This window comes from Lynx rufus, unplaced genomic scaffold (assembly GCF_022079265.1).
Source record: "Lynx rufus isolate CCGP_SWC_20201006 ecotype Redwood Valley unplaced genomic scaffold, mLynRuf1.p SCAF_17, whole genome shotgun sequence".
Lineage (NCBI taxonomy): Eukaryota > Metazoa > Chordata > Mammalia > Carnivora > Felidae > Lynx > Lynx rufus.
In genome coordinates this window covers 40254778-40276578 of record NW_025814831.1, presented here as the reverse complement: position 1 = coordinate 40276578, position 21801 = coordinate 40254778, and the positions used below count along the sequence as shown (strand labels likewise).

Sequence of the window (21801 nt, the reverse complement as noted above, 5' to 3'; positions counted from 1 at the left end):
CACTGATGCCTCAGTTGTCTGGCTGATCTTTCAAGGGTGACAGCCACAACCTTTATCCACTTACTGGCGACAGTAGTGGTGACAACAGTGGCCAACGCTTACCTAGCACTGCGTGCCCTCTAACGTTTAACAGAGTTTCATTCTGTCAACCTGTTTGTTGGTATTGGTGCCACGTGTCCACCATAAGCCTCGTAGGATCCATCTGCCCCTGCCCATCCCCACTCCACGGCTGCCCCAATTATCATTGAGATCACATTGGTCAAGAGGCTACCGTGTTCTGATTCTTCCTCTTGCGAAATCTTTCCTTCCTTTACCTTCCTTAACGCATCCTCTTTGCAGGCAGAGGGCTCCTCCGCGACTATCCTGTCCCTAGTTTGCAGGCTCTCAGGATCCCTGTGACTCTCTGATCCATTTCTTTGTTGCATTTCTATGGCTGGGAAGCAAAGGTGCCCTGGAAAGTAATTTCCCATGGGTCAGCTGCACCCACCTCTCTGCACTGGGGAAGCCTGGGGAGCCGAGCAGAATTCAGTATGTTGACCACCTTATCCCCCCCTAGCCTATCAACCGCAGGTGTCTCTTTTGCCCCAGCATCTTTTCTGTGTTGTCGGAGCTAGGCCCAATGGTCACGAGACCCCAGCCACCAAGGGTCTGTCATCTCCTTGGTGTCTTTATCGGAAGCCCTCCATTCTGCCTCCCTGCTTCCCCTCGCGGAGGGCATCTGTGTGCATGCCAAACACAGCCAGGTATCACACAGGAAGCATTTTAGCAAGGAGAGTCAGTGAGAGAGGTTTTCTTGGCAACTATAAAATAAAAATACTGTAAGGAGCTACTAAATAAACTTGTGCCACTTCAGCTAGAGAATTTCAGCCCTCCTGGGAGGGGGAGGGGCGATGCTAGGAATGAAAAAATTTAGAGAGAAGGCTCAACTGTCAGCATGATGGCTCATTTATTTGATGGCCCCCAGGGAGATGTATGATCTGCACACTGTAGACGTTAATCAAACTCATTGCCTCTTTCATTTGTCCAGAGAGGCAATGAGTGTTTTCTTTGTACGTGTTTTCCAACCATAAGACACGGCAAGGGGAAATCTCTTGGTCCCTTTGCTCAGGTTAAATTGGTCTTGTATATAAACAGTGGTGAAGGTGGAAACATGTTGCCTGCATATCAAGTGCATCCAACACCAGAACTGGATGGAGACCAACACCTGACCTGGGGGGATTAGTTTGTGAGTCCCTGGCCCTGTTTTAAAGGGTGTGTAATAGCCAGACTTGCACAGGGTCATTTTTATGATTATTTCCCACCTCAAGTAGCTGTTGGGAGAAATACGAAAGGGTAGGAGGAGCCTCAGAGGAGATTTGGTAATACTTTCGGAGTTGGAAATTGTTTTTTGATTTTCTGTATTCATTAGAAAATGAGTCATTTTACATTCAGCCTCATGATAATGTATGTTCATGTTTCCCATATTTGTTCTTTTTTTTGAAAGTTTATTTATTGAGAGAGAGAGAGAGAGAACATGCAAGCTAGGGAGAGGGAGAGAGAGAATTCCAAGCAGGTCCCGTGCTGTCAGCACAGAGCCCCTGCACGGGGCTCAATCTCCAGAAGCATGAGATCATGACCTGAGCCGAAATTAAGAGTGGGATGCTTAGCTGACTGAGCCACCCAGGTGCTCCTGCGTATTTGTTCTTAATTTGTTCTCATGGATCAGCCCCACAAAACTTCATGAGGAGAAATGGTATGGGGACTTCATTTAATAATTAGGGATGTTGCAGGGCACATGGGTGGCTCAGTCGGTTGAGCTTCCGACTTCTGTCAGGATCTGTAAGCAAGTAAGTTGATTTGGTTTTTTTTCAACATGGCCTTGCAGCCTGCATTCCAAAAGAAATCCTTTCCATTTCTATCAGTGGTTTATGTTCCCTACATATCTTCCTTGGGAATTATAGCAATAAATGGTACAGAAACCAAAGAAAAGAATTAAAGCCAAAACACGTGGACATATATCTTAATGATTTCTTCCTGGTTATCAAAATGATACATGATTCCCATAAGAAAGTTAGCACAAAGAAAAGAAAAATTATTTATAAACATAGCACCCAGAAATAGACTTTTCTCCTTCTCTCTTATCTTTTCCCATCTCTCCTTCTTCCCTCCTGTTTTGCTTCCTTCTTTCTATCCTCTGAACAACTGTAATTAAGAGAATATTGAGGGGCGCCTGGGTGGCTCAGTTGGTTAAGCGTCTGACTTCAGTTCAGGTCATGACCTCACAGTTTGTGGGTTTGAGCCCCATGTCAGGCTCTGTGCTGACAGCTCAGAGCCTGAAGCCTGCTTCATATTCTGTGTCTCCTTCTCCCTATGCCCCTCCCGGCTCACACTCTGCCTCTCTCCCTCTCTCCCTCTCAAAAAACAAAAACAAACAAACAAAAAAAAAACATTAAAAAAGAGAGAATATTGAAAATACAATCTTTGTATCCTGCTTTTCCACCTGGAATTGTACCAGCCTATAAATAAGTCATGAAATACAGCAGCCATAGAGGAACGATTGAGAGATTTGACCGGACAAAAATATGAAAGTTACCGTAAATAAAACTTAAAAACAAATTGGGCAATAACATTTGCAAACAATGTAACAAATCCCTACTATCCATAATACGTAATAAGCTTCTAAAAAATAATCAGGGGTGCCTCGTTGGCTCTGTTGGTTGAACATCTGCTTCTTGATTTTGGCTCAGGTCATGATCCCAGGCTGTGGGATTCGAGCACCACACTGGGCTCCACACAGTGGAGCAGTGTGGAGCCTGCTTGAGATTCTCCTTCACTCTGCCCTTCTCCCCACCTTGTATGCACACTCTCTCTCTCAAATAAAAATAATAATAATCAAAAAGATAACTCAAACTTTAAAATGGGTAAAAAAATGTGAAAAGGCAACAGACAGAAGAAATACAAATGGTCATTAAACATGTTTTTAAAAGCTTAATCTCATTCGTAAGAAATGAAGTTAAAACAATGAGATCATTTTCCCTAGCAAATTGGCAAAGACCTAAGGATGATTATGTCTTACTTGAATAAGGAAGCCAAATGGATGTTCTCATACACTATTGGTGGGAGTATGAATTGATGCAAACTTTTTCAGCAATTGTTCAACTTCTGTTTTCATTTTAAACATTGATATCCTTTGACACAGCATTTTTATTTCTTAAACCCAAGTAACCCCTCCTACAAGTGCGCAAGTAATGTTCATTACCCTCTGGCTTGAAGTTGCAAAAAATTAAAAACCATCTCAATGTCACGGAGGGGGGACTATTTAAATTATGATACACCTTTCTAACGGAATTTTAGATAACCATTACAGAGAATGAGGTAGATCTATATAGAAATATGTCCAAAATATTTGTTAGGTAAGAAAAGCAAGTGTCTCATAATATGTATTAGTGTCGCATTGAGAAGAAAAGATTTGAAGACTGTGAGCCTGTCATCGTTTTCCCCATAATTTTTCAGGAATGATCAAATTTTATATGATGAAAATGATTTTATAATCACAAAAGAAGTAATTTTCAAAAGATAAAACTTCTGTCATAAAAATTTCCCATTTTTCATCTTCTATAAAATTTTATCAGCTCCCATAAAATTCTGTCATGTATATACCATAAGTTGTTTAGCCATTCCCCTATTAATTAATAATTTGGCCTATTTCCAAATTTTTGGTATCCTGCAAGATGAAGCAATGAACATTTTCCTAAAATAGAACACTTAAGTTTATGCTCACAAGAGCACCACATCATGTAGCAGAGGTTGAGGGTTAAAACCAGAAAGAACCCATCAGATGATTTCGAATGTAAAAGGTTAATATTTTCTGACCCTTTTAAACCTTGACAAGACTAGGGATGCCCCACCTAAGAGGCAAAAGAGGGGCCCTTGCTTCCCTGGGTACTCAACTATGCTACCCACTCTGGCTGATAAATTATGAGCAGTATTTGTGGTCCCAGTGTGAAAAAGATGAGGGGCCTTATCCTCAGGATACTCTTCGCAGGGCTCGGTTCCCCAGCTGCCTTCTTCCCATTCCATTCCCTCTCTCCAGGTGAACTCATCCACACCCAGCTAATGACTCTGAAATTTGTATCTCCTGCCCAGCCTCTGAGTTCTAGCCATGTATATTCAGCTGCCTCTAAATGTCTCCACTTGGATGCCTAAAAAATAGCTCAATATGTCCAAAATAAATCCTGTGAGCCAGAACATGCTCACGCCTTCTTCCCTTTCACTGTCTATATCCTTCCATTACTGAATCCCATTACTTTTCCCCCCTATTAGTTTTGGGTCCATCTAGTTCCCTTTGCCTTCCTGCCACACCCTGCTCCAGGCCACCATCTTCTCTTTTCTGAAGACTTCAGTTGCTTCCCAACTAGTTTCCTCATGTTCTCTCCTCCCCCACTGATCTGTTGTCCACATTGTAGCTGGAGGCTCATTGTACGATCACAAGTTAATGCTATCCATCTCTGTGTGTGACCTTTCAATGGTTTCTCTTTCTCCTTGGGCTAAAGACTGGAATTTTTACTGGCCCCTGCCTTGGCAGGCTCCTGCCGTTTCCTATCTCATTCAGGCTTCTGAGCCCCTTGCATATTGTATGATTCATAGATGGTACTCTAAGATTTGTTGGGTGGGTGAATGGCTAAACATCTTGTGTTAGGTAATACGTGAATGGCACTCCTATCTAACTGATGATACAATGAGATTTTAGGCTTTTGCTGTTTCAGTGACCTTTCAACATTCTTTTACCAATTTAACACAATCAGTCTTGCCTTGAAAAAAAAATTGCAAGTTTATATAAACCCAGACACTCAAAATACAAGCCAGTTCTAAATGGTTTTGTTGTGAAATTATGATCATAATATTAAATTTATTCTTTTCGGCCACCTCTTCACCCTTATCCATGTACCAGCTTCTCTTCCTTGGAAGAGAGCAGTGAATGATCTTCAGAATATTTGACCACTAGAGACACATTTGCTGTGCACTCCCCTATTCCTGTACATGCAAGGATTGGAAAAAATTCATTGAACTCCTTCTCCATGCACACACTAAAAACCAAAGCAAAAAAAAATTTTTGGCAAAATTTTGACGATGCATTTCATAGTGATGTGCACAAAAATGTCCCTTTGCCATAATTCATTTTTTGGGATACTTATTGATTCTCACACAGTTCTTGTTGCAATTGGGGAAGTCTTCTCAGGAAATAATCTACTAGGGGGATTAGCCAGCAATGCAATGCCAGTATATAAAAGAGTGTTTGCCCACTGTAGTGGGTTATGAGCCCATGCTTTGGAAGGAGGTGAGCAGAACTGAGAATCCTGGATTTACCCCTGGGTAACTAAATAATGTTGCTGAGATCCTCGTTCACAGGGTTTGTTCAGGATTAAAATGAGATAATATGGCTAAAGCACTTAGCATCTGGTGAACATTTAGTGTAGCTGAATTAGCTACTGTCATACTATTGTGCTCTACAGAAGCTTTTTTCAGGTTATACGGACATGCACACACATAACTCAAATGAGCAGAGAAAAAGCAGTATACCTTGAATAGCATATTGACTGTATATTTTTAATAACCAATATCAATGTTGTATATTCATTATATATTATTATATATTGTATATTATAATTTATATTATTTATTATATATTATTATATATTATATTATTAATATATATTATTATATTATATTATTATATATTATATTATATTATATTATATTATTAATATATATATATTATTTATATTATAATAATATATTAATATATATTATATATTATATATTGTATATATTCATTAAAGAATTATTATCTTTCAGATTAAAATATTAAAATATTTACAGATGAGATGGTTTTATGTCTTGGATTTGCTTCAAAATCTGAAAAAAGATGGATCAGGAATGGAGTAAATGTATACACAAAACAAGATGGGACATGCATTGATAGCACTTATGCTCTGTGACCACTACAGGGATTGTTATATTAGTCTCTGTACTTTTGTATAGATTTGAAATTTTCCATGATAAAAAAAAATTTTTAATAGATTAAAAATAGTTACTGAATAGCCTCTTAGAGTCATTCTTGTTCAAGGAGCCAGCTCACAACTCACCTTCCTTTATTTCTTTTGGAAGAGTCACTGATTCCGGTGATCTAAGCAGAAAGACTCATGTCATTCTGTTTTATGACTCTCAGAATAGCTCATGGTGGAAACAAAATAAATACAAATTCTGAATTTCCTTTGTCCTCAACCACTTGGGATGCTTCTCTGAAACCACTGTGGGCATTTTAAAGTAACCCTGATTATGCAGCAACAACAATGCATAAAGTAACTCTTTCTACCCTTCTATGCTTGTGTGACAAAAGTTACAGCTATTAAATACCGGTGCTAGTGACCTAATGAAGGATGAGCCGGTAATTGAGTATTTGGCACTTTGGGATCTGAGCCTCTGCCCTGTATGAACTTGTAATCTTCATTGTGTAGCCTTGTTAAGTTTGGCTGTTGAGTTACATGTTGGCATTGGAGGCTAAGGAACTTCAAAGCCAAAAACTGACCTTTGCATATTTCAAAGTCAGAAGTCATACAATGACTTTTTTTGCTTTTGCTTTTTTTTTCTTTACCATCTTTTTTTTTTTTAAGTGTTATTTTATTTTGAGGGAGAGATAGCACGAGTAAGAGAGGGACAGAGAGAGGGAGACAGAGAATCCTAAGCAGGCTCCGCACTGTCAGCACTGAAGCCGATGTGGGGCTCAAACTCATGAACAGCGAGATCATGACTTGAGCTGAAATCAAGAGTCGGATGCTTAACCAAGTGTGCCACCCAGGTGCCCCATTTTTTCCTTTTTTTTTTAAGTGAAGATCATGATTACCCTTAAAATGGAAGCTGACCGTGTCCATGAATGGCTCTGTAACCTTTGAATCTGTTTGACTAACCCTGTCAATGTTTTACTCTGTCATCTGGCTGCAAGCCATGGAAAAGTATTATGACTGGGTCCTCTCTGCTTTATAATCGTCTTTCCTAAAGTAGTTTCCCTTCTCCAGCTTCACCAAAGCAAAGAATTTGAACTTACATTTCAGGATTCTTCTTCTCCTCCCTCTGGAATCTGTCTCTAAGGGATAAAGCACATCACTTTTTATAAGTTTAATTACCTTGGAACAAGGATCCCAGTGAGGTTTATGAAGCTTCCTTTCTTCCCCTGAAAATAAGACAGGCACTGAGCTGGCTAGGGAAGCTCACTGCTGTCTGTCTGACATGCTTCTGTTTATGTCTTTGGTCAGCGTCTTCTTCCATGACCAAGCTGGAACTAGGGAGGAGTAAGGCTTAGCCCCAGCTAAGGGGGAGACAGGTACACAGACAGAGCCTTCTGGAATACAGTGCAGGGCATGCCGTTATAGGAGCAGGAACTAACTGGGTACTCTGGGGGCAGAGTTGACTCTCTGGGGATATCAGGACAGAACTTACAGAGAAGGTGTGAGATATTTAGGCTGAGGGCAGAACTAATAGCCTGGGATTATATTATGCTCTTAATTGAATGCCCTTGGAATCCCAGGTTGGGAGTTTTGTCTATTAAGTAGCACCTGGTGTAAAACAAGCAATGGCGTTTCTCTCAGGGCTTGTACAGGTCTAAAGAAGGCCTAGAATTAGACTGAAAAGTCAGGATTGAAGTATAACCTGCCTCTGTGGCCTCAGGCATTCTGTGGCAGGGATGCACTGTGCTGTCACTTCTGTCTTCTGAGCAGTGAGGCTGCGTTCTGGACTTCTGCAGAGGGCATTGTGATGGGCAGCTTACAGAACTGATTGCAAGCACTTGTCTCTCCCTGAACGATTCCTGCTGCCCATGACAGCGACTGAGTAATAAGCAATTAAACCTCTTACCTGGGATGTTAGTCACAAGCTCTCTTGAGCAATCAAAGGTCAGTTCTCCAGACCGTTGTGAGTTTCTGTTAGCACTTGTTCCTGTTACCAAACAAAATCCTTTATGAGTCCTTAGCAGGCATAACAGCTTTAGGAGAATTCAGAAACCCAGTAACCTTGTTTGGCAGTGAGAGAGCATGCTCTAGGCACAGGTCCACAGGGGCCTGGATGACTGGGCTAGAACCTGGTGCTGAAAGAGTTCGCCCCCAGGCTCTGATCCCCCACGGGCTTGCTCTCCCCTGGGGCGGCCGACTGTGATCTCTAACCTTGGCCACTTCTTTTTTTTTTTAATTTTTAAAAATGTTTTTATTATTTATTTTTGAGACAGAATGTGAGCGGGGGAGGGGCAGAGAGAGAAGGAGACACAGAATCCGAAGCAGGCTCCAGGCTCTGAGCTGTCAGCACAGAGACTGATGCGGGGCTTGAACCCACAACATGTGAGAGGATGACCTGAACCAAAGTCGGACACTTAACTGAGCCACCCACAAGCCCCTAACCTTGGCCACTTCTAATGTGTGCCATCTGGCTGAGAGGAGCCACACGACCAGGCACTGATAGGGCCTAGAGTCTGAAACCACTCCTGGAAGAACAGCTGAGAGAGACCATACTCTTGGCCGTGACCTTCCTCCCATGTACAGGACCACAGTCATCCCACCTGCCACCCTGCACCTCGTGATTCCACCTTCAGATATGTCTTGCTTGAGGTGCCCAAGTGGCTCAGTCGGTTAAGCATCCCACTTCTGCTCAGGTCGTGATCTCATGGTCGTGGATTTGAAACCCACATCAGGCTCTGTGCTGAAAGCTCAGAGCCTGGAGCCTGCTTTGGATTCTGTGTCTCCCTCTCTCTCTGCCCCTCCCCGACTCGCACTCTGTCTCTGTCTCTTGCTCAAAAATAAACAAACATTAAAAAAATACGTCTTGCTCATATTGTGTGGTGACTATGGGGAAGGAAACCATCTCCACTGATCACAGCCTACTGAAAACAGTTGCTTGTTGGAAAGTAGGGTTTTGCATGGAGAAGGCCAGATTCGGTTTAGAGGCAGAAAAGGCTTCCTTTCCTGAAGTGGGCAGCTGAGTGCTTACACAGCTTATGCCCAGGGAGATTGCTGCCAGGAGCAGGTGAGCAGAGAGAAGGTCTGGTCTGCGTTCCCACTGATCTGTGCCAGGAAAACTCTGCTGCTTTAACCTCATTTATCGGGGATTCCTAGAAAACAGGACTTTGTTTTCATTCCTGGGTATCTCCAGTGACCTCCCTCTGTAAGACCTATGTGGTCACAGTATCAGCTCCCAGGGCACAGCCTGGAAACTGGTCACGCCACTTCTGTCATCACCGATCTCCTCTGAGCCGAAAGGTGATCCTGGGCTGGACAGAGACCAGTCTGTCCCTCGGGCCACACAGGCCAACACAACTTGATTCCCAGAGCAGAGATAGGTACATAGAGCCATGAGCGCCCTGACACAGCCCACTGTGAGTGTGAAGCTCCAGAATGACAGTCCTGTGCCCGCTGTGAAGATGCCCTGGTGAGGGGACACCATCACACCTAGGTTTTTATATGTGGGTAGCCTATTCATATGGGACCATTGTCTAGGAGCCCTGAGGCAAATTTTCAGAGTTGGTCTCAAGTTTTTTCTAAGATAACCCAAAGACGTTGGTTCCCTTTGAAATGTATGCAGAAAGCTTGCTTGGTATGGTCTGATCGCCCACCCCATGAGCCAGCCCGTCCAGGTTTGGGGCCCGGCTGCCCTAGAGCACGCTGCTCTTTGTTTCTTTCAGAGATCTCAAACTGGACAACGTCCTGTTGGACCACGAGGGTCACTGTAAACTGGCGGACTTCGGGATGTGCAAGGAGGGGATTTGTAATGGAGTCACCACAGCAACCTTCTGTGGCACACCCGATTATATTGCTCCAGAGGTGAGTACGGCTTTGGAAATCCTGAGCAGAGATGCCACGGGCTGCTCTTGCGTGCTGTGGCTCTGGGGGCGCATTGCAAGCTGATGCCTCCGCACTCCCTTATGCCTCATTGGGTGAATGATGGCAGAAAATGCCCTCAGTTCCTATAAATAACAATTTGAATTAAAAATGTTGTTGTAAACCTTGTAGTTGCTTTAGGCATTAGCCCTGAATGAGGACAAAGTGTGCTCTACTCACAGCTAGTTATTTTCCTCTTTGTCTCTACTCGGTGCTTTGATCCCAGCCCCATTTAGCAGCAGTAAATAAAGTTCCTCAGTCTTTCCCATGCAAGTGAGTGAGCCCAGTATCTTCCTCCCTCTATAGGGATGCAGTGCCAACACCCTTTCTGTTTTGGATCTGCACACGTACCATTACCTAGGCTGAAACAGGCCGTAAATGTTTGATCACCTGGATGAGAAGTCCTCTGAGTTGAACCACAGAGAAAACGGACCAGTCTCTAGAGATAGCATGAAATGTGCATTTTTTTTTTTTTACTTTGATATTTCCTAATCCAACATTTTCCCTGGTCTTTAAGGACACATTTGTTAATCAGATGTGCAAAGCACTTCTCACATTGCCTTCTTCACACAGATCCTCCAGGAAATGCTCTACGGACCTGCAGTAGATTGGTGGGCAATGGGCGTGTTGCTCTACGAGATGCTGTGTGGTCACGCCCCCTTTGAGGCAGAGAACGAAGATGACCTCTTTGAAGCCATACTGAACGATGAAGTGGTTTACCCAACATGGCTCCATGAAGATGCCACAGGGATCCTGAAATCTGTAAGTCTGGCTTACCTAGCCAGGTTTGGCCGGCTGCATACCAGCTGGCCGTGTGTGCTGCTTGTGGTTTTTCAGTACCTTCCCATAGTAAGTTCCCAGTGCTAACTGCAATATATGTTTTAAATTGCAGAATCAAAGAATGAGTTCTCTCGGAATGTTTTCCTCTGTTATGCAATAGTTCTTTCTGGGCCAAATGCAAGCGGTTGATACCATTGTTTGCCACCTATCAAGTATTTCTAGCACCTGTGACTTTAGTGTAGGTGAAATGATGCACTTCCTTTATACAGTCAGGACATGCCAGGGTGTTGGGTCACGTGAATGCTATCCCCGGTTTGTTTACATACTGACTGTTTCTGTCTGCAGTGTCCAAGAAGCAGGATGAAGGGGCCTTTCCCTTCGTGCTGGGTGAAGCCGGGAGAGGTTTTCCGAACTTCTGCAGATTCCTTTTGCATTCATATCATTCTTATTAATAATAAGTGAGGTGCCAGGCCCAGATTCAGGAGCAGTGCAGTTAATGTATCATGAAAAGTCTTTTTTTGTGTGCATTTAAGGTACCATGTTGGAAGCCTTATTTTGAAGTGAGGAAGAAACTTGGATTTGATGCTTTTATGTTGAAAATAAAAAAGCACACGTAATCTGGATCATTCCTATAACCACATTAGTTGAATTTACAAATCATGTATTATCACCTGCTGTATGCATAGGGGAATAAAGGTGAATAAAAGCTCAGTTCTTCCAGTAGGGAAAAATCAGAACAATCCATTCTCTCTGTTGGATAATTTCTATGGGATAAGAATTACTTTCCTTAAGTTATGTCCTTTTCAGTGATTTGAGGCAAAAAAACAAAATTTGGGAAATATTGGCTATCATGTTGAGAGACTTGTCTCCCTTTAGAAATCTTCAGTCATATGATCAGTGCCTTTTCAAAAACATTTTGTATGCAGGTCACTGTGTACTGGCTGAAGGCACGATTGTCCCTGAGAATTCTCCGTATCACTAAAAGTGAAATAATCACAGAAATCCTTTTCAGGCAAATATCGTCAAAGTGAATTGAATTGGTCAAAGTGTACCAAGGCTAGGTGCCAGTACCCCCCTGATATTGAGGAAACACTAATCTCCTATAGAAATAAAAGTGAAGTCACTTTGGATTCTGCCAAATATCTCCTAACAATGGCATATGTCCGTAAGAACAACTGAGTCGTAGAGTTAGTAGAAGTTTTAGACTGAGGAAACCAAGAATGTGGCTTTTATAATTTTATGAATAAAATACAAAGGAGGGCTTTTCTTTGTGGATTCATGCCCTAAAGTTTAACTTCTGGAAGGGAACAGCACTTGCTGAGGTTGGCTCCCGCTAACTCTGATGACCTAAGCTACTTTAACACAACCTAATCATGCTACAGAATCAGGCTTGCTTTGCATTATTACTTTCCCAGGACCATGGTCCATAATCTGGCTCTTAAGGCCTGCTAAACCCCTGTGGCCTACAACCACCATCATTATATTAATGGTTTTTCATAGTGCACATATTTAGTTCAATTTCTGTAGCTGATTTAGCATTATTTTTTAAGTTTTATTTATTTTGAGAGAGAGAGAACATGAGCAGGGGAGGGATAGAGAGAGAGAATCCCAAGCAGGCTCCACCCACTGTCAGCACAGAGCCTGACACAGGGCTCTATCTCATGAACCATAAGTCATGACCTGAGGTGAAATCAAGAGTCGGACACTCAACCGACTGAGCCACCCAGGCGCCCCTGATTCAGCATTTTTAAAATGTAAAAGAAAACCCCAGAGTTTATGATTCAAATGAAAGTACTAGTTCAAAGTATAAAGAAATGTGTCTTGTTCGCATGGTGTATGAATGTCATTATGCTTGCTACCATGAAGTGTAGGAAATAAGTCAGTCTGTGCCTCAGGAAACTTTCATGTTCTCTCTATAGGGTTAACAATCCAGTTCAGCGTTTCTCCAATAAATATCTCCTCTCTTTTGTCTGGATCCAGGGGAAATCTTGAGGCCTCATCATTTGAGTTGGACATCACTCACATCTGCTTCTTTTGATTTTTTTTTCTTCAAAACTGCAGTAGTCCTTAACTGTATTCCAGTATTTCAGAATCCTCTTGAGAGAATTCTTCCCAACTAAATCTGGGACCTAGATCTTAGCTCCCTCGTTCAATCCCTGCGAAACCTAGAATCGGTACTAAGTCAAGATTAAGATCCATATGGAACTATTAAGCTTCTTCTTAAGCAGGTAAATCCAATTACTTTAAAAGATATCTTTGATGTGTGTAAAAATATTTTTTGGTAATGTGACTATAGGTTATCCAGAAACATTCTCCCTCCACAGTCTTTGTTCTAAGAGGAAACTGAACCTCTGGTGCCTAAAGTGAACCTAATCTTCACTGGAGACTGACTTGTTCCCTCCCCTTGCAGTTTTGCTTTTTGGGAAACTGTGAACCTCTTCACTTCCTTTTAGTTTTCTTTCAGATACCAGTTGCTCAGCTGGGTAGAGACAGAACCTGAGGTCATGATGTGTCATTGACCTTGCACTGGTTTTCCTAAGTGTCATTCTGTGTTCTCTGTGGGGTGTCTCCCTGGAGGAAGGAGCATGGGCTTTCCTTGGTGACAGGCTTACCTCCTAGCTCTATTATATTTTGGCTCAGTGACCTTGGTAGTTACGGCACCTCTCTGAATCCTGGTGTCCTTGCTTACAAACTCAAGGTAATAAAACCCACGTCATAAGATTATTGTCCAGAACACCTTCAGCATTCGATTTCTTCTTTCTTCAAGGAGCATTCCTTAAAAGTGATTTTCTGGAAAACACTTGAAAAAGGTATCCAATAAAATTACTAAAATACATTTACCCAGAGGATTTCTGGGACACTTTTGTACATTTCAGCCTCTATGCCTAAAAATAAAAAGCTTAAATGCCATAGCTGAGGAAATGCAGCTCTTCTCTGCAGAGGGCTGAGACATTTAAATGGAAGTGTGATCAAGGAAAAGCAAGAAAACAGTTAAGAGCACTCAAGACTTGAGGAAAGTCTTCATTCACCAAGAAGGAAAGGCTTCGTCTGGGTGTGGTGGTGAAGAACCTGCCTCCATAGCAGAGCTGTCCGAGGACAAATTGTGGCTCTTTCACTCACTAGCTGTGTTATCTTTGGCAAATAGCTTAATTTTGCCATGCCTCAGTTTCCTCATCTGTACAACTAGGGTATGAAATAGTGTGCAGGGGATACTGGGAACAGTGTTCGGCATAGATTAGATGCTCAGGAGGTGGCCACTAATGTCATTAATGAAAGCTGGATGCATGAAATCGTTGTTCGACTCTGTCCTTTGAAAAATGATTACTTCGTGTCTTGTGTTAGGAAAAGAGCTTAAGGTATCAAGTCATGCTTATAAACCATTCAGACTACTTTCTGGCTTTAATTGCAACTTGATTTAATTAGGCCAATACAGTTTTTTACTGCTAGGAGAAACCTTAGAGATTGTCTGTTGTCTATTCTGATCCCCCCATTTTATAGATAAGGAAACTGAGGCCCAGAGAAATTGTGACTCACCAAAGGCCATTAAGCACATTTCTTGAAACAAATTAGAACCCTTGTGCATTATTCACGGGAATATAAAATGGTGCAGCCACTGTGGAAAACAATATGGCAGGCAGTTTCTCAAAAAATTAAACCTAAAATTACCACATGGTCCAGCAATTCCATTTCTGGATGTATCGCCAAAAGAAATGAAAGAGGAACTTGAACAGATATTTGTACACCAACGTTTATGGCAGCAGTATTCACAATGTCAAAAAGGTGGAAACAATCCAAATGTTCATTGACAGATGAATGGATAAACACAATGTGGTAATAAGCATACAATGGATTATTATTCAGCTTTAAAAAGGAAGGAAATTTTGATACATGTTACAGCATGGATGGACTTTGAAGGCATGCTTAATGAAATAAGCTAAACACAAAGGACAAATGTATGATTCCTCTTATATGAGGGACCTAGAATGACCTAGAATGTCAAATCTATAGAGACAAAAAGCAAAATGGTGTTTGCCAGGGACTAGGAGGCGGGGCATGGGGAGGTAGTGCGTAAGGGGTATGGAGTTTCAGTTTTGGAGGATGGAAAAAGTTCTGGAGATGGATGGGTAGTGATAGATGCCCAACAGTGTGACTGTGCTAATGTGCTACACACTTAAAAGTGGTTCAGAAGGTAAATATCATGTTCTGTATATTATACCACAGGTTTTTTAAAAAATAAAAGAAAAACCCAGACCAATAAGAACACGGGCACAAACATGACTAGGGTACAGGCTGAAGAATAAAAGGAGGTTGGAGGTGGGGGCTTAGGGCCCACCAGCGTTCAAGGGGTGACAGTGGAAGAGGATTCAGTGAGGAGGTTAGGAAGGGATGACTTCAGGTTGTATAAACATCCAAATCTACTAGTTTTACTTGTGGCGAAATAGGCCAATGGTTTTACAATGTGATTTATTCACAAACTGTTGTCTGCAGTAACTTTTGAGTGGTACTGGCTCAGTAGGAACAAATGGTCCTCTGCCAGATAACAGAGGGCTTGGGGAGTCCATCTATGTTAGAAGTTTGATAAGCTGAGACATTTTTAAGGACTCTGAACAAGCCTTTATTCCGTTGTGCAATTCCAGTTCTAGATAAGGCACATTGCTTTCTTTAAAAATACTGACTTCAAGCCCTTTTCCAGGATTTTGTGACCGCCTATAATTCTGGGAACTTGGTGACATCAAGAGTTCCTAATGTTGAACGTTGACTCCATTGGCTGGTGTCTTGCATGGTCCTAAAAACTGTCAGGAGGTCCTCCAAGCTAAGTTTTGGACTGCAATCACTTGTCATTACCCTTAATTTTTAGAGCATGGTGACTATTAGAAACATACACACAGAATTGCTGAGATGAAAAAATCTTTAAAAAGCAGTTTGTCTAAATCCCTCATTGGCAGATGAAGCCGAGACCCAGAGAGGTGAACCGACTTCACACGATAGAGTGGAAGAAACACGCACTAGTCTGAGAGGCACGCAGCCTCATTCCCCCTCTGCCACGGCTCTTCATTCTCCCTCTGCAAAGCAGGGATGATGACACCACTGGTACCCACTTCAAATGAGGGAGTACACATGAAAGCACTTTCGAAGTGGCACGCACGATACGGGAGTTAAGTTCTTAGTATTGCCGAGTTATGAGTAGTAATTTCATAGCATACTGAGAGGTGTCGTTATCATCACCCTCTCTCCTTGATCAAGATCCACCAATATCACCAAGGTCATTAAGTGCTAAATTGTACACGAGGCTGGGTTGAATTTTTATTCCAGAGAGAACTGTATTGTGTTTTTCCAGGAGTTTCTGTCCAAACCAAAGACACCTATGGGGGATGTAAATAGCCACACAGATACTGATTCACTTATTCATTTAACAGGCATGTATCCATGCATATATGCATAGCAGCCATGGTTCTGCTGTGTTCAGGTACTACACAAGGGGCTGGAGGTGCAGGGAGGACCATGACAGACATCGTCCTTGCCCTCAAGGAATTTAAGTCCAGCAGGAATAGGAAGGAAAAAAGATGTTCGCAAAAGAAATTATACAAATAACGGTATACTTAACAATTTGATTTTTTTTTTTAAAGTCTAAGGTGCTTTGAGAAGATACAGCAGGTTGATGTAACCCAATCTAGGTCATCGAGGGAGGCCATCCTGAGGAAATGACATTTAAGCTGAAACCAAAGGCTGAAGAGAAGCTAGTCAGGTTCAAGAAGTACACAAAGATCTTGAGATAGAATCCATTTGAGTACCTCTCTGGCAGTGGGGCCGGACTGTAGTGAGCAAAGGGGTAGGGCTATTGGGGTTGTAGGAGATGACGCTGTGTGTGAAGGACACTGGAGACCATGTGAAGGATGGCCAAGATAAGTCATTGAAGGATTTCAAGCAAGTATGAGTCACAAAATTGTTTTTTTCATGTTTAAGAGATCATCCTGAATAGTCATAAAGAGATACTGTAGACCGGACAGAAGCATTTGCAAGTGAAATATCTAGGATTGTTTTTTTGCAGTAATCCAGGGGTAGCAGAGTGGAAGAGATGAAACAAGGTTGGGCGTGTATAGTAAGTGTCAAGGCTGCATGATGGTTACATATTTGTGTATGTTTGAAAATTTCCGGGGGCACCTGGGGGGCTCAGTCGGTTAAGTGTCCTGCTTCGGCGCAGGTCATGATCTTATGGTCCTTGAGTTCAAGCCCTGCATCGGTCTCTGTGCTGACACCTCAGAGCCCGGAACCTGCTTCAGATTCTGTGTCTCCCTCTCTCTCTGCCCCTCTCCACCTCACACTCAGTCTCTCTCTGTCTCTGAAAAATGAATAAACCTTAAAAAAATTTTTTTAAAAAGGAAAACTCCCATAATAGTACAATTTTTTCAATGTTATGTGTTGTGTGTATGTGCACATACACAGGCACATATGTATACATACATACTTAGAACTTGTATAACATTGATTTTATATGGATATGTAGGTACACACACACACACACACACATTACAGACTGTGTAAAATGAACTTGGCCTTCATTAATGCATCAAAATCGTTTCACAATACAAATATACAAACAGAAGAAATAATATGAGCCACATAGCAGCTATCTGGCCAATCCAGCTACATCTTTTTTTTTTTTCTTTTTTTCAGTTTAGTTTTGAATTTATCATGAAATATTTCATTAGCAGTGGATCTGGATCCAGCTATGCCTTTTGATTGCCAGTAAGAGTCTCAAGGTCCTGGACTGGGAGTCTATATTATCCTGGTCATTTTTATGCTACAAAATTAATCAGATTTTAGCATTCTCATTCTTCAACATCCATGAACAGTCTCTGTACCTTCCCAAGAAGTATACCTCAGCCCCAAGTTGATAAGCTAAGTGTACCCCAAAGAATGATTTCTTTTTTTTTTTTTTTTTTTTTTTTACAAACAACAGGGAATAAGAGAGCCCTCACTGGTGAGCTCTGCCCCGAGCTGCTCCCCTCCTGCCCTGTGGGATCCTTTCTTGTGGGCTGGGTCCTCCCTTTCCCACCAAGGCAGGAAGGGCCAAGATCTCAAGCCAGCCCTTCACGTCCGCTCCCCCCACCACTCTCAGTTGGTGGGCCATCCCTATTTGGCTTCCTGAGATTTCCTGATGCTTTTTTCCTTAGAACATAAGGTCAGCACTGTTCCTGGAATTGGTGTCTGCTGGATATTTTGCTTGCCTTTTTTTTTTCCTTCAAAAGGAAATACTGTTTGAATTGCTTTTTACCTTTTAAAATGGAAGGTATTTAGGGGTACCTGGGTGGCTCAGTTGGTTAATCGTCTGACTCTTGATTTCAGCTCAGGTCATGATCTCACAGTTGGTGAGTTTGAGCCCTGCATATGCTCTAACAGCATGGAGACTGCTTGGGATACTCTCTCTCCCTTTCTCTCTCTCTCCCTTTTTCTCTCTTTCTCTCTCTCTCTCTGCCCCTCCCCTGCTCTCTATCTCTATCTCAAAAATAAACTTTTTAAGAATGGAAGGCATTATTATCATCTCTGGAAACTGTTTGGATACCCATTTATATAGCATACCATAGATTCAGGTGTTAAGCATCTTGTGGCTTCATATGGTGTAATAATGTCAGTGAGTCCCCTGAATCAAGGGTGAGGGGGTATTCTTGTCCCATATTCCACAGAAAATGAGTGGTTGAACAGGCTGGGCCCCAGCCAACAGAACTCCCAGTGTTACTTTCCTACCCTAGCCCTTCCTATCATCACCTTTACCCCCACCCCCAAGATTGTGGACTTTTAAGTTCCTTGTGTGAGGATGTTCAAACATTTCATATAGACGTGGATGGAGGCAGAGGACTCGTTTGTGAGGACACACTTGGGGCACAGAACCGTCGGGAAGAGGGGAACTGGAACATACACAGTTGAGCCCAGGACTTCTACTTGGGAAAAACCCCCAAATCATTAACCATGATCCTTAAAACTAAAAATACCCATTGCATGCACTCAAAAAAACTGCAACGGGAAGACCATTTTTCTTGTTTGCTTTTTTGTCTCTCATTTCTCATCGTCCCTTTAAATGTGTATGTGAAATGCTCATATGTCCAAGCCCCAAAAGCAAAACAATCCCACCCATTAGCTCTCATAGATTATAAAAACTGGCAATACCCATAGAAGTTAACACAGAAAAGAAATATGAAGACACACTTGTGTAAAAGCATTCCAGATTTATGACTTGAAAAATGATTTTTTAAATGTTTTTTTTTAACTTGGTTTTAGAATAATGCATGCTTTCTGTTGGCTGAGTTTCCTTAACTGGCACTAAATTAATTATCCCCAAATGCTAATAGTCATAACACAGAAGAAAATACAGAGTTTGCTTAGAGTTTCTATGGTTGCACTGAGTTTTGCCTTCGTGTAGCTCCAGAAAGAGAGACTTGGGGAAGTCCTCATGAATCCGAAGAGCTTAGGAAGGTGATGGCCTTTCTGTGAGGTGAGTGTTCCTTTGTACTAAATCATCTCCTCTCTTCGGAGGGATCACGAGGCTCAGTGCTGACTCAGGTGGAGTCAATGCCCTTTTCTGTAAGCTCACTCAGGTGGCCAGGTTAAATAAGTGCTGAAAGGAGTTTGGTGCACTCTCCTGAGTCACCTTTGTCAGTTCAGGAGGCATTGTAAACTTGGCATTAGAGGGAGATTACAGAGTGCTTTTGTTCTTAAGCTTTATAGAAATTAAAGTGTGTGTACTTGTGTGGGTTTACCTGTCATCACACCTATCAGATTTCATCATCTGCATTGTCTGCAGGAATCCTGTTTGCCTCTGTGCACAAAGGGGGAATCACAATCAGTGCTGGGAGCCTCTTTTAGCCATGAGTGTGTCCCACGTCTGTCACCAGGCAGTTGATGAGAGCAGCATTGAATTTGACCCTCTCCGTTTCCTACTCCTCTCCTGGCAGAAGTTGAGATGCTCAAGGGAGGTGGTCAGCCAGGAGGAGGCTGAGGAAGTGGAGGAAAAACTGGGACCAGATTAAGGTAGAGGATCTAACTGTGGATCATTAGAACTGATGTTTCAAACACTGTGATGGGGAAAATCCAAATACTGAATGATTCTTTAGCAAGAGAGATGGTTAACACCGGGACTGGTGTTCCCATATGAGGAAATGGAGCTGCTCCACAGGCCTCTTACTGAAACTGCTAGTGCAATGAACACCTTTCAGAAATGAACCATTTTCTCACAGATAGATCAATGCGAGTGTTGGCAGAAGATAGAAAAACAGTAGCACGTTGATCTTCCTATAGACTTTTTGACATTTTAAAAATCATATTTTATTAAACTTACTGTACTCAGCTTCCTTCCCCCTTATTTTAGCTTATATGTTTACTAGGAATAGAGGTCCTGGTGTTTTATTTGTAGCTGGCAGTGTGAAGGATTTTTTTAATGGAGTAATACCACTCCATTAAAATATACCACTTGCCTATTTTTTTTAATTTTTAATTTATTTTATTTTTTATTTTTTTTAATGTTTATTTTTGAGACAGAGAGAGAGACAGAGTATGAGCAGGGGAGGGGCAGAGAGAGAAGCAGGCTCCATGCTCTGAGCTGTCAGCATAGAGCCCAACATGGGGCTCAAACCCACAAGCTGTGAGATCAGTACTTGAAGTCGGGCACTTAACCTACTGAGCCACCCAGGTGTCCCATTTTTTCAATTTTTTTGTTATTTTTAGATTTTGTTTTAGAGAGAGTGAGAGAGAGAGCACATGTGAGTGGAGGAGAGGGGCAGAGGCAGAGAGAGAATCTTAAGCAGGCTCTGTGCTCAGCACAGAGCCCAATGTGGGACTCAATCCTATGACCCTGGGATCATGACCTGAGCTGAAATCAAGAGTTAGACTCTCAACCAACCGAGCCACCCAGGTGTTCCCTCCACCACTTGCCTCTTCAGTCTCCATATCTCAGCCAGGAGAATGAAGATGTCAGAGGTTTTATAAAATGAGCATGGAAACCCTTTTGATGTGGTAGTTTGCTAACCAAGAAATGTGGGTCAGAAGAGCTTTTTGTTTTAAGCTGGAAAAACTCTTGTGAACAGAACTCGTACACTTATTTTCTTTCATGTGCCCTTTCCAACTATCAAAGACCAATAATCTTTAGCTGTTGATAGTTACTTTTGGTTCAGACACCAAAGATAGTGTCTCTCCTAGGTAAAGACAAGTATTGGCCTGGGTTCCATCAGGAGGAAATAAAAGGCATTGTGTAGTGTCCTCTAGAGGATCCTTGTTTAGTACTTGCTTCCTTTAAATAGCTACATTTCAGGGGATCACACCTGAAAACAAGTGGTAGTGACTACGGTGAATAGAGCTTCCTTTTCCTTTAACGCTTGGGAGTTACTGGAGAGCAATGAAACCTGACCTGTCAGTCAGAGCTGCTTGAGACTGGTTTGCCAGGAATAAAACCATCTTGGCCAACAACATTGGTGTTGGCACAAGTGTCTGACCTTGGGCTTTTCTGTCTCTGGGACTCACCTCTGACCTTTACCTTTTTTTAAACCAACATTGTCTTATGACTTGGGATTTAGGGGAAGCTATAATGATTATAAAACACAGGAAAATTAGAGTATTAAGAGCACTGAAAAGGAATTAAGTAGTTGCCCACAAAAAAGGTGCTGGATTCCAGTCACTGACAGCATGAGAAATATAGCCAACAAACTCACTACAGACTTTAGCACTGTTTCTACTCCATTACAGGATCAACAGTACAGGGTATTATACTGGCTTTCATGAGGAGGAAATAAAGTACACTGTATACTGTGTCTCTGGAGATACGGAATATTCTGATGTAGATTAGTTACAAGTAACTTAGCAGTAAGATGTTGATCCATTGGCATTTTCAAATATATACTCGCATGCCCTCTTCAGTGTCTCGCCCAAGGAGATTAGCTTGACCAAGCTTTGTTTCATTTTATTGTTTATAAAGACAAATCCACTTGAGACCCAAGGAAAATGTGGCTTCTCTAGCTGAGGGAGGTATATCTTCAAAATGTCAGCTCTTCTCTCCCAGAATTTTAACGATAAAACTAAGAAGAGACCAAAGATAGGATAAGATTGTAGACTCTTGATATTAGCATAGGCCATG

At 42.0% G+C, this 21801-nt stretch overlaps 1 protein-coding gene across 1 annotated transcript in view; it reads left to right on the top strand.

Annotated features, from left to right (window-relative positions):
• The window catches only part of PRKCH (protein kinase C eta), a 231346-nt gene that overhangs the window by 191399 nt on the left and 18146 nt on the right, over positions 1-21801 (top strand). The window contains exons 11-12 of the mRNA XM_047079551.1: positions 9704-9842; positions 10473-10661. Of these exons, the coding sequence (XP_046935507.1) occupies positions 9704-9842; positions 10473-10661 (328 nt within the window). The remainder of the gene's footprint in view (positions 1-9703; positions 9843-10472; positions 10662-21801) is intronic.